At 39.2% G+C, this 13,474-nt stretch overlaps 1 protein-coding gene across 1 annotated transcript in view; it reads left to right on the top strand.

Annotated features, from left to right (window-relative positions):
- PPME1 (protein phosphatase methylesterase 1) overlaps positions 1 to 13,474 on the top strand; it is a 70,763-nt gene that overhangs the window by 41,399 nt on the left and 15,890 nt on the right. Inside the window, exons 6-9 of the mRNA XM_055142298.1 lie at positions 1,354 to 1,508; positions 4,064 to 4,154; positions 7,428 to 7,493; positions 10,212 to 10,335. Coding sequence (XP_054998273.1) covers positions 1,354 to 1,508; positions 4,064 to 4,154; positions 7,428 to 7,493; positions 10,212 to 10,335 — 436 coding nt within the window. The remainder of the gene's footprint in view (positions 1 to 1,353; positions 1,509 to 4,063; positions 4,155 to 7,427; positions 7,494 to 10,211; positions 10,336 to 13,474) is intronic.

Raw genomic sequence — 13,474 nt, 5'->3', positions numbered from 1 at the left:
TTATCTGAATATATATTATTCCCAAGCTACCATGTGAAGTTGGTTTGTTACACATTCTATCCACCTCACACCTAAAACAAAATGAGATTAGTCGTAAATAATCTTCCACAAGTATCTTTCTATTTTAGCCATTATATGTTAATACCAAAAGTTTTACCTTTAAATTGAGTTCCAGAGGAGTATTAAAGTATCATTTGTTTTCATTTATGAAAATTCTTTATTCCACATTCAGTTTGTTAGCAGATGCCACAGTTCCCTATAGAAATCTGTAATTGTTTTAGGAGATTTTGTAATTACTCCAGAAATAATGACATTGCCTTTGCCATCATGAAAGCCGTAGAAACTCTACTTGAAAGATTCTGCACGCATATCCACACCTACTATATTGGGACTCAGTAGTCCTTCGGGTGTATATAGTAACACAGCAAGACAGAAAGAACTATCCTTTGAAGATGACTGACTCACTCGCCCCCAGAAGAATAATGGTGTCTTGGAACATGCCTTTACCAGCTTATAACTCTTGCTAAAGTAGGCTTGCATGCAAATAAAAACCAAAGTAGATACATTAGTCTCATTTTCAAAGGGTTAAGGTTTCAACTATTTATTAACAGATCTATTTATAGTTAAAGACTAGAAACAGAAGCCAATAAAAATTAGTTGTGAACTAATTCTAGTTTCTCAGACTACTATATTTAACATTTTATGCTCAAAGATCAAGTAGCTTTACATGACAAAATGTAAATAGCAATTAACATTTGTATAGTATTTTAATCCTTTCAAAGCAATTTTATATTCACTGTCTTAGTTCTCTAAGCAACCCAGATAATAAATGGATAGTCTTATCTTTATTTTATACAGATTGAAACTAAACAGCTAATCCAGGTCCACTTAGGACAAGTAATCTGGGTCTGCAGTTCATCTTTTGACCCAAACCTCAATGCATTATAATGCTTAATAATTAAATTGTTTCCCTGTTTTATAGATGGGAAACTGGGACATAGATTCATTCTAAACTAGAACATAGTAAAATCATTCTGTGATTTGTTCCAAATTTCTAGTTTAGAATTAAAATTAAAGTTGCATAATAGTGAGAATGTGAAATAAAGGAAAATAAGGACTTTTGGATTTTCAGTCCTTAAATTGCCAGTTATGAGGCGAGCTGGATATGTAGTTACATGGATAGAGAGGGGAAGAAGGGGAAGAGGTGTGGTTATATAGGTAGATTTGCAAGACAATTCAGTAGACCGTTGTATTTCTAGGACTTGTAGTTATAACCAAATGCAGGAGTTAGGTAGGAAACCATTTTTTACAGTGTTGCTAGACAGCTCTCAGCTTTTCCCCTTTCCTTTGCAGAGATGTTTGCAATGTGGTTGAAGCCATGTATGGGGACCTTCCTCCTCCAATTATGCTGATTGGACATAGCATGGGTGGTGCTATTGCCGTTCACACTGCATCATCCAACCTAGTGCCAAGCCTTCTGGGTTTGTGCATGATTGATGTGGTGGAAGGTAAGTGTTAGTATTCACCAAATCAGAATCATTAATATCTAAGGGACATCTGTGGCAGATTATTGTTACCGTGTTTTATTGATTTTACTCATTGCGAAGTACATTCTTTCATATTTTTCAGTTAATGCAATTTTGTGATTAAAAACTCACCTAGAACTTTTTTCAATTCCTCCGCCCCTCTCAGAGAGCCTGGCAAGCTACCCGTGCGTATTGGATATGCCAAAAACAATAACAATAAGTCTCTCAATGAAAGACATTACTGGTGCCCGCTCGAACAAATCGATGAGTAACGGGATGACAGTGACAGAACTTTTTTTAATGGAGTTGTAATTGATATATAGTTTGTATATAGCATAATGATTCAGCGTATATGTTGCAAAATTATCGCCGCAACATGTCATTTTAATAGCCACTAGCCCATATAGTTAAAAATATTTTTTTCTCTGATGGAAAGTACTAAGATCCACTCTCTTGGCCATATTCTACATTAAATCTCCAACATGTACATCCACAGAAGCTTGTGTCTTTGACCACCTTCCCCTATTTACCTATGTCCTCACTCTATATAAACATTTTTCCATATTACTAGAAACTGTTGGGCTTTCAAAAAAAATGGTGAAACAGACTTTAAGAAACAAGAGATTCTTGCTAAAATACATTTGGTTTTTTTTGGGGGGTCACACCCAGTGATGCTCAGGGGTTACTCCTGGCTCTGTACTCTGGAATTACTCCTCGAAGTGCATAGGGGATCATGTGGAATGCTGGATATTGAACACGGGTCAGCAGCATGCAAGTCGAGTGCCCTCCCTGCTGCACTATCATTCCAGGCCCCCCTAAAAATATGTTTAGAAGTCTGCTATATACCACAAATAAAGACTCATCCCACACAGTTTGGGTTGGTTTGCCAAAGCACATGTGTATCCCTGATTGTGAAAGGAATAGTGCAGCCATCCAGTAGGGGCCTATAGGTTGGACTGTAAGCATACCAGGATTAGGAGACAGGAGTAACCACAGAAATAGAGAAGTGTGGAAAACTTCTCTGTCCCTGCCTCCACACCATGAGCAGCACTATAATTCATTTGTTGAAATGTTTTATTTGGCCTTACTCAGCTTACTCCTGGCTCTGCACTCAGGAGTAACTCCTAGTGATGCTCAGGGGACCATATGGAATGCCAGAGATTGAACTCAGGTCAACCATGTGCACGGCAAGTCTTTTACCTGCTATCTCTCTGGCCCCCAATTCATAAAATTATTTTATCAAGTCATTGTCATAGTCCTTAGTCTTCTCCCCTTCACTGTGCAAACAGGAGAGTTCCAACTTTAAAGCCACAGCGCCACCTGCAGGAAAATGAAAGAAGGTAATTCAGATGCAGAAGCAGAAAAATTCTGTCTGCTTCCAGTGCAAAAGTAAAATGGGGTTACTAAAAACTAGGTCTCCAGAGGAAGATACAAAACTGGAGGAAGTGAAAGACAAAGAATAGAGAAGATTCATCAGAACAAAACTTAATGGCGATAAAGAATATCAACTAAACACAGAAAAGCAGTTTCAAGATACCAAGAACACAGCAGCACAAGGACTTCTGCACCAGAGACAGGATATTAAAAAATTCTAAACAGATAAATGGGATGAAGAGCATACAGAATAAGATTAAGTGTAACATGAAGTTTCAATAGGAGAAAGAATTGAAGAACTAATAAATCACAACAGTAATCAGATGAGAAGAGGATAGATGTAAGAAAAATGAAGGAAATCTATGAGAAATATTAGGCTCCCTTAGAAGAGAAAATATTTAAAATTATTAGGGTCCTAGAAGGTGAAGAGAAAATGAAGGGAGCAGAGAAGATCATACTCAAATAATAGTTGAAATTTTCCAAATTTGTGGAGAAAAGTAACCATAGATGTCCAGAAAGCTGAGAGAAGATCCTATTTTAATCCAGAGTGACCTACACTAGGGCTGTGACTCAGCCAGAGCCTGTATTTGCCTGTTTGAGGTCTTAGATTTGGTCCCTGTCACTCGGGGGAGGGAGGGAACGAATTATACCAAAACATAATTGCTAAATTACAAAAAATTGATAATTCTTTGAAAAACTGAATACTCCCAGAGAAAAGAAAGAAAGAACTTACAGAGGGATCTCTCTCAAGCTTTTAGTAGACTCCTCGAAGAAATACTACAGGCTGTGAGAGTACAATGCCATATCCATTCATATTACCAAAAGACAAAAATTGTCACGAAGGAATCCTTTGTCTTACAAAATTGTTATTCAAATATGATAAATATTTTTTCAAATAAAATCTAATGGAGTTTATGACTACCTGAGTTGTTCTACACTAAGTGTTGAAAGGAGGTCTTCCACTTGAGAGAACAAAAGACAGAAGATCAAACCAAGGTTGGCTACATGCAAGGCGAGTGCCTTACTGCTGAAAAATTATTTCTCAAACTGGATGTTTCCTCTCTAGATTGTATTAAATCTTGCTCTCATTGGGGATGGTTGTATAAAATTGAATGGTAAATGCTCAGAAGTCTGTATGGCTAACTCTTTTGTTTAATTTCTAGGGACAGCCATGGATGCGCTCAACAGCATGCAGAATTTCTTACGTGGTCGTCCTAAAACCTTCACATCTTTAGAGAATGCCATTGAATGGAGGTAACACATAAATCTACATTTGCTCTATCTAAGTGTTAGAGTGTAGCTTCATCAGCCCAAGTACTAAGTTCAAAGAAATAAAAATGTCATTTCTAAGCCTTACTTTTATGTAATGTCAAGAGTGGACACATTTCATAAAAAGAAAATTTAAAAATATTTCAAATATTTTAGAGTTGGCTGAGTTGCCTAAAACCCATCCCTTTTCCAGCATACTGTAGTATCACTTAGAGTGTTACTGATCTGCTCTCTAGTGCTCTTCCACTTACAAAAAGAGAGCTTGGGGCTGGAGAGATAGCACAGCGGGTGGGGCATTTGCCTTGCACGCGGCCGACCCGGGTTCAAATCCCAGCATCCCATATGGTCCCCTGAGCATGGCCAGGGGTAATTCCTGAGTGCAGAGCCAGGAGTAACCCCTGTGCATCGCAAGGTGTGACCCAAAAAGCAAAAAAAAAAAAAAGAGAGCTTAGACAAAATGAGACTTATAAGTCTTTTCCATCTTTGATTATATTCACTGCATATTCTACTAAAGTTATGGCGGAATGGAGAGGCTTGGTATTGGTTTCTTTCCCAGATTTTTATTTGAGTTTTGGGTAAATTTTTAAATGTATTATTTTTATTATTTCATTACATTATTTATGTAAATTATTTTCATAAAGAATTACAATTGTTTTAGAGTTCCTGGTGCACACAGTCACAAACCTCTCATACTCCACACCACTGATAACCTGAAGTAGCACATCACATTTGATGGAGTGTAAAGTAGAAGGCAACCATCTCGAGTAAGAAAATATTAGCACACAAGGCTCAACATGTAACAACATGTTAGTAATCTCTTATACAATGGTTTAGTGGCTCCAGGGTGGAATACAATAATTTTCACTCACATTCTTCTAAGGAAATATCTTTTGGTCATTTTTAGCGAATTATTCATAACAGGCAATACAAAATAAGTTATTTAGGATCTGCTATTGGGTCAGGTGTGTGGGTGGTGGATGGAGGAATTTGGAAATAATGGTGATGGGATTGGTGTTGGAATATTGAACGTAATAAATTATAGTCTATAAACTAAAATGTAAAAATTACAATTGACTGCAGTTGTAATTCTGATTACAACTTCTCATAAAATAGTAATTTTTAAAAAGATTCGGGGCTGGAGAGATAGCACAGCAGGTAGGGCGTTTGCCTTGCATGCGGCCAACCCGGGTTTGATTCCCATCATCCCATATCGTCCCCTAAGCACCGCCAGGAGTGATTTCTGAGTGCAGAGTCAGGAGTAACCCCTGAGCATTGCCGGGTGTGACCCAAAAAGAAATATTATTTAACGGAATATGTTTTGGTCTTTTATGCACTCAGTAGTGCTCAGGGTTTACTCCTGACTGTACACTTAGGAATCACTCCTGGTGGGCTTGGGGACCATAGGTGCACCAGGGTTTGCACCCAGATCGCTGCATGCAGGGCATGCGCCCTCTCTTTTGTGCTAGTTCTCTGGCCCTTGGGGACACTTTTTAAATTTTGGTTGACTTTTTTAAGCTTAAAAAATGAGATTTAAAGACATGATCTTCTGGTTGGCTGGTTAGTGCAGTGGAGGATCCACTCAGGATAGGAGAGGCAGGTTGAAAGCCGACTATAGATTGAACATGATAGCTACCCAGTATCTCCATCTCCATTCAAACCATCAAACCATAACACCCAAAAGGAGAGAGAGAACATTAAGGAATTCCCTGTCGGCGGGGGAGCGGCGGACCCTGGGGCTATATCGATGGAGGAGAATGGGCACTGGTGGAGGGTGGTGGAGGGATGGGTACTCGAGTATTGTATGACTGTAACACAGGAACGAAACCCTGTAACTGCACCCCCACAGTGACTTATTAATAAAAAAGTTAAAATTAAAAAAAAATAAAATAAAGACATGTTCTTCTGGTTGCCTGTTCCCATTGGCATTTTCCATTCGTTTGGGATATAATTTTTTTTTTTTAATTTTATTGAATCACCATGTGGAGGGTTACATAGTTCTCAGGATTATGTCAGTTATACAATACTCAAACACCCTTCCCTTCACCAGTGCCCATCTTCCATCACCAACCCCCCCAGTATACCTGCCGCCCCCTCCCACCTCCCCAGTCCCCACCCTTGTAAGTGATAAGTTTCACTTCGTTTACGCCTTATCTCGATTACATTCCATGTTTCAACACACAACTCACTACCGTTGTTGGGGTTTCCCCCAAAAAAGAAAAAGACAGTCCTATTGCCAAGGAGGCATTTGATAGTTCTCCACTGCTAAGAATATAGAGATATTAAGTCCCGCTGTTTGTTACATAACTTTTCTTTTTCCCCCTTGCCCCGCGCCACCGAGTTCACGCCTGTTTAGTAATCGCCACGCTGCCTGACAAGGGAAAAAAAAACGAAAACCGAAAAGGATGGTTATTTCCCGTCATCAGCAGGCGTGGGGCTCTGGCTTAGTTGATACACTAGTAGAGTGTCTGGAAGCAGTTTCTGGAACCGAAGGTCTTGCGCTGGTATCGGCTCCGGCTCAAGATTCCACCAGCGTCCCACTGTTCCATGTACATAATTTTTGGGATATAATTCTTTTGATTGGTCTTTAGGCATACTTAGTTGGGCAACTGTGACAGGATTTTGTGAAGATCCTATTCTAAACCTCTCAGCTCTATTATGACATGTTTAACCTTCTAAGAACTCATTCTGCCTCTTGCCTGTTTATCCTGTTGTATCACACTACTTCTCTGCCCCCCTCAACCCCCTTCTCCGTGTCCTCTTAAAAATCATCATCTTGACTTTCACATCATTGCTTTTCTTTTTTTTTATCTTTAGGCTTAACTTCCTCAGTTGTCATTTTATTACTATTTTTGGTTTTGGGCCATACCTGCTGTGCTCAGGGTTTATTCCTGGCTCTGTTTTCAGGGATCACTCCTGGTAGTGCAGGGGATCAAACCAGAGTCAACCACTTGTACAGCAAACACCCTATCTGCTGTTGTCTCTCCAGCCCCAAGCTTTGTGTTCAGAATAAAATGATTACTTTGAACTTTGCCTTACTATGTTAATATTACCTGTATGTGTTTTTGAACAAAGGCCTGGTACATAATGTACTGTTAGTAAAATAGTTGCAGAACTGACATGACTTGATTCTGTCTATACTTAATTTTGACTTACTCAGCTTAGAATCTGAGGAAGGTAACCCCCAAAATCTGAAGAGTTTGATCCTAGTGAGATGATAAAATAGATGCTGTTTAACCTCTTCTCTCCTTTCTTTTCTAGTGTAAAGAGTGGCCAGATTAGAAATTTGGAGTCTGCCCGTGTCTCAATGGTTGGCCAAGTCAAACAGTAGGTATCCCCCTTGGGCTGAGACATGGTGAGAATAATAAACAGAGTGTTCTTGGTCATGCGGCTCTACACCTCTCCTCTTCTAGGCAGTGTCTTAATTTACATAATTTTAACAACTGAGCTTAGTAGAACTGATTGTACTAGCTTTCCTTTCTTTTCTTTTTTTTTAAAAAAAGATCCCAAAGTCTTCATATAAATCTAAGTTATCTGGGGCTGGAGTGATAGCACAGCGGGTAGGGCATTTGCCTTGCACACGGCCGACCCGGGTTCGATTCCCAGCATCCCATATGGTCCCCTGAGCACCGCCAGGGGTAATTCCTGAGTGCAGAGCCAGGAGTGACCCCTGTGCATCGCCAGGTGTGACCCAAAAGAAAAAAAAAAAAACCTAAGTTATCTTATTGGCACAGCTCTAAGAAAAATCAACAGTAAAAGTTAAGCATTCAAGGTCTGGGAATGTGCCTCTGCAGTAGAGCTGCCTTGAGTTTTTGAAGCCTCTAGGACTGCAAAAAAATAAAGTTTACTGTAGTGCTGGCAGGTCTGGTTTCATTCTGCTAATAGTTTCCTTGTAGAACTGGAGAGATAGTAAAGCTGCTTGCCTTGCACTCACACAACCGGATTTGACCCCCTGGCACCTGAACACTACCAATTGTGACCAAAACAACAGGAACACATAAGCTTTCACTACAGTGAAAGTTGCATTCTTAGGACAAGTGAAGATTATTTAGTCCAGTTGATCTTCCCAATATTCATCCTAAGTATTTCTGTTAGTCACAAAATAAATTTTAGCTGAATTTAGAAAATGTTGCCCAACAGAATAGACAGGGGGCACAAGAGTTGATTAAAATGATAATAGCATTAATGAATACCTGCTATTTGTCAAGCTTTTGTGCAAGATATATATATATTATTTATTTTAATGACATGGTTTCTATAATATACATATATATTATATATGTACACATATATAACACATATTATGTGTATACACACATATACACTATATAATATACATATATATCATAGATCATGTTAAAATTTTTAATTTGTATATTATATCTATAAATATTAACAGTTCCCTAATCTCTAGTGCAATATTCACATTCTGATTAATGGTCATTTGCCCTAAAGAATTCCCCCAAATCTGGATTTGCTAATTGGTTCCTCAATATGTAATTTAACATGTTACCTTGTTTTCCTGTGTTGTGAACATTCCAGAGGTTTAGTAAAGAAAATAGGGAATGTGTTTCTGTTCTAAAAATGCCACAATTACGTCTTGACATAGAGTAGTGAGGTGCAGTAAATTTGCACATCAAACTCACAAATACTAACACTATTGTAGCCATGTTTCATGAAACAATAAAATACTAATTTGGTTTTGTTTTTTATGAGGGTGTTGGGTCACTTTTGGTGATATGCAGGGCTTATTCTTGTGCCTATTCTGTGCTCAGGAATCACTGTGGTAATGTTCAGGGGACCGTAAATGGTGTCAGGCATTAAACCTGGGCTGGCCACTTGTGAGGCCACCTGCTGTACTGTCTCTGAACTCTCTCTGGATTTTTTTTTTTTTTTCAATCCACCACTGACGTTTCACTGACTCTTCAGTTCATTTGGGATAAATTTTTCTCTTATCAATCTCTCCTTTTCCATTAACTTTTTACTAAGGGCAAAGTAATAGATCCTTCTTAATCATGCATAACAGAGACTGACACTGGCAGCCACCAAGGCTCTTGAGAGTTTTACTTTCAACACTAGTCAGTGTTTTTTCTTCCAATGAGTACTCTTTAAAAGAAATTATGATGGTAGCTATTCACAGAAAAATTCTTTTCCCTAATTATACAATAATAAGCACATTTGTGGGGAGGAAAATGGCAATAATAGGTTGGATCAAATGAAAAAGTTTGGGACTTTCTATCGTTTATTTGAGCCTAGTTCCACTGTCAGGAGTCTACAGTAGAAAAGAACCATGCTTTGAAATTAATTGGACCTGGATTTATTTCCTAACCCCATTCAGTCATGAGCACGGAGGTCATGGGCAATTTCTTTAACTCTTCAGGGATACTTCATAGAATTGATGAGGACTGCTATAGTAGATCACAAAAATAACGAAATCCCGGTAATCACCGATTTCTCGGGCGGGCTCAGTAACATCTCATTTTGTCCTTTCCCTGAGATCTTAGAAATCTATCTCAACTCAGCCCTCCAAATGATGTTGCACTGGGGGCTCTTAAGGGTCAGGGGAATGAGATCCAGTTTGTTACTGGATTTAGCATATGAATACACCATGGGAAGCTTGCAAGGCTGTCCCATGTGGGCAGGAAACTCTCAGAAGATTGTCAGTTTCTCCCAGAGGGAGAAGTAGGCTAAAGATACCGCAAGGCCACAAAGCGGCGCTGTAGTAGATATTGCCAGTAAAACTTGTCACCAGGTCTTAGTAAATAGTCATGCCCTCTGTGTGGGTCAGTATTGCTGTAAGAATTAGAAACCAGTCCTTGGAATATATTTCATTCTCCATGACCTGTTTTACACATTTTATATGCACATTTAAAAATATCCCTTACATTGGCAAGTTTTTCCTAACATTTAATTAGAAAAGCGATTAAGATGGTGTAAATGCATTACCTTAACTCGTAATTTTTTTAAAGCCCGTATCAGTATCTTGAAGTAATTTATATATAGAAGAGAGATGTGTGATAGCACTTTTTCCCCCCTTAAACTTAGGTGTGAAGGAATTACAAGTCCAGAATGCTCAAAATCTATTGTGGAAGGAATCATAGAGGAGGAGGAAGAAGATGAAGAAGGAAGCGAGTCAGTAAACAAGAGGAAAAAGGAAGATGACGTAGAGGTAAGTTTGGCCTGCATTCTTGGAAGGCTAAGGTAGAGAGCATGGTTAAGAATGTGCAGAGGGTGGAGTAGGGAAGTAGTGTTGTCCTTTTGGGCCCACGATTAGATATTTTAATATCCCTCCCCCTCCTCTTCCCATGTCTTCCTTCCTCTTCCCACTCCTCTCCCATGCAACAAGTTTTATTACCATTTTGAACAGGTTTTATTACCATTTTGAACAGCTTCAACTGTTAACTGACCATCTTTAAAGGTATATCTCCTTGGAGAATCTTTTTAATATCATTTTATATCAATTACTTTCTAGTAGAGCACTCAGTCTGTGTGATACTTTCTTTTTTGATGTTACAGCTAGTCATTGAACTGAAATGGAAATTCAGTGTCTTCTCATTGCCCAGGAATTGTCTCCCAAACAAAAATAACCTCTGTGTTTTGAACCTCTGATATTCTGTGTGAATTTTCCCTTACATCTTACTAAGTGCCCTGTTAGTACTTGCTGAATAATTGATTTGAAGTTATTGGGAAGAGGGGTGTTTTTGTTCAGAGAAGGGATTAGTAAGCATTGGCACACACTGCCTGGGATGGATTATAAATATGTTACCCAGTGTTTGCCACATTTGGAAACTACTACTGTTAGCCGAAAGGAGAGAGTACATTTTTTTAAATCAGTATTTTTAGGAATAAGGTGTCTTCGTACAGGGTGTAGAGTGTATCCAATGCACCCTGACCTGAGTGTAATCCCTGGTACCACAAGGTCTCATGAGCATTGCTGAGTGTAGCCCTGGATGCAGTAGAATGTTGGGTATGGCCTTAGAGGCCACCCCGCCTCTGGAGTGCCTCTGTTGGGTGTCTTAGCAGCAATGCATCCTCAGTCGCTGAGCTCTGAACCCAGCTCAGTTGGCTGAGTATTGCCAGGAATGGTCCCCAGGTTCCCTTAGCTTGGGACACTTCCTCCAGGAAAAAAACAAATCTGAACACAGTTTTTGTTTAAAAGGATCTTCTTGTCATCTTCAAGGTCAGTGAATTATACTTTATACCTCTCTGAGGTTTACAAAAAATAAACTGTACATGGTTTGGCCCTCCCAGTACCATGATCTGAAGAGAGTTTTCTCCCATCTTAACAGAACAGAAATTCAGAGAGAAAGATGCTGTCTCAAGGTGCTAAGTGATCTTTGGTTGACTTAAAACTATCAGCTCCTTTTATGCTAGGAGCTATGCTGAGTTCTTTGAAGTGTTTGAAATGGCCTTGAGACATACCTAAGAGATCAGTTACGTTCATTGTCTTTGTAAAAGAAGATGATATCCTGGCAGATGAGGAGTGGGATTTTTTTTTTTAAGTGCAATAAAGAAAATGCAGGTAAAGGATCAAACATTTAAGCTTTAGTCTTCAAAGGAATAAGCTTAGGTTGTAAATCTCTTTTTTAACTGCTTTATTGAGAGATAATTTAAAAGCATAAAAGCCAGTGGAATTTTAGTATAGCCTTGAGTTTTACAACCATTTCTACAATGTCATTTCAGAATGTTTTTGTCACTTCTAAGAGAAGTGTCATACTCAATATCATTCACTTCTTATTTCCCCCAATCTTTCAGCCCTACGCAGTTATTAATGATCTTTCTTTCTCTAGTTTGCCTAATCTTAGTATTTTTAATTTAATGAAATTTTGCAGTATGTGATCTTTCATGGCTTACTGACTTCTTTCACCTTGGCATAATGTTTTCAAGGTCCAAGTGCATACATCTGCACTTCATTTCGACTTAAAAGCTGAATAAGATCCCAAGGGCAGGAAGACATGCCTTTCTGCAAGAGCCCCCAGGTTCAATCCCTGACATTACATGGTTTCCCAAGTCTGCTGGGAGTGGCCAGCACACAGTATACCCTTATTCGTATGATACACCAAGTGGTGCTCAGAGAACCTCACAGCCACTCCCAGTGATTCAAGACCAGCCGGGCTGGTGGCTCAGTAGTGGACTTACATATGAGGGGCTACGTAGGCTGTTTGGTGCCAGGGGCCAGAAGGGCCACCAGGCAGTGCTCCGAGACCTCTAGGACCACTCTCTGTTATTGTTCAGGACCTCCAGGGCTATAGCCCACAATGTTTGAGGCCATGTGGGCCTGGAGATTGAACCCAGGTCAGGGTTCAATATATATATATATAATGTGTGCATCCTATTTAACCCCTAACATACATTAAATTTTTTTTAATCCTTCCATGAGTTGATGGATATTTAGATGATCCCTGCTTCCTGTCTATTATAAGTAGTGCATGAAATGTTGCTCGTGCAACGTTTGTGTTCAAGTTTTCATGTGAACATAGGTTTTTATGTCTCCTGGAAATATATCTCCAAGTTGGAATCGCTAGATTATGTTCTATCTATGTCTAAGTATTTGAGACAATTCCAGACTATTTTGCAGAGTATCCTTACCATCTTGCATCACAGTGTATGAAGGTTCCAATTTTTCTGCGTACTTGCCAACACCAGTGACTTTCTGATTATATAGCTATTAGAGTGACATCTTACATGGTTTTGTTGTATACTCTCCTAATGCCTATTGATGTTGGCCATTTTTTCATGAATTTATTGGTATTTATCTTCTTTACAGAAATGTTTGTTCAGATTCTTACCCTATTTTATTTTTGTTTGGGACTATCTTATTTTTAATAGTTTATTTTTTTAATTAAGTCACCGTGAGAACAGTTGCAGGGTTTTTAGGATCAAGTCTCAGTCATACTATGATCAAACACCCGTCCCTTCACCAGTGTACATGTTCCACCACCAAGAACCCCTACATACCCCCCCCCACTCCTCCTCTGCCTGTGTGGCAGATGATTTTCACTTTACTCTCTCCTTACTTTGATTACATTCAATTTTTGACAGAAAACTCACTATAATTATTTGGAGTTTTTCCCCTAGCAGTCAGACCTGTCGGAATGGCATCATTAGATCATATGTTTTCTATTGTCGATAACAAAGAGCATATGATGTTGCACGGTCACGAAAGCGGCTGCCCAGTTTTGGGATTCTCATATTAAGTCGAGGTATTTCTGCCAGCAGCCGCTGCATTCCAAGATTGGTTTGTGTGCCTCTGGGATCGTGGCTGTTCAGGAGGGAGGAGCTGTTCGTCGGCGTCCACTCGGGGTCTC

Source organism: Sorex araneus, chromosome 6, assembly GCF_027595985.1.
Source record: "Sorex araneus isolate mSorAra2 chromosome 6, mSorAra2.pri, whole genome shotgun sequence".
NCBI lineage: Eukaryota > Metazoa > Chordata > Mammalia > Eulipotyphla > Soricidae > Sorex > Sorex araneus.
Note: the sequence above shows the minus strand (reverse complement) of the source record. Positions and strands in the feature narration are given on the sequence as shown.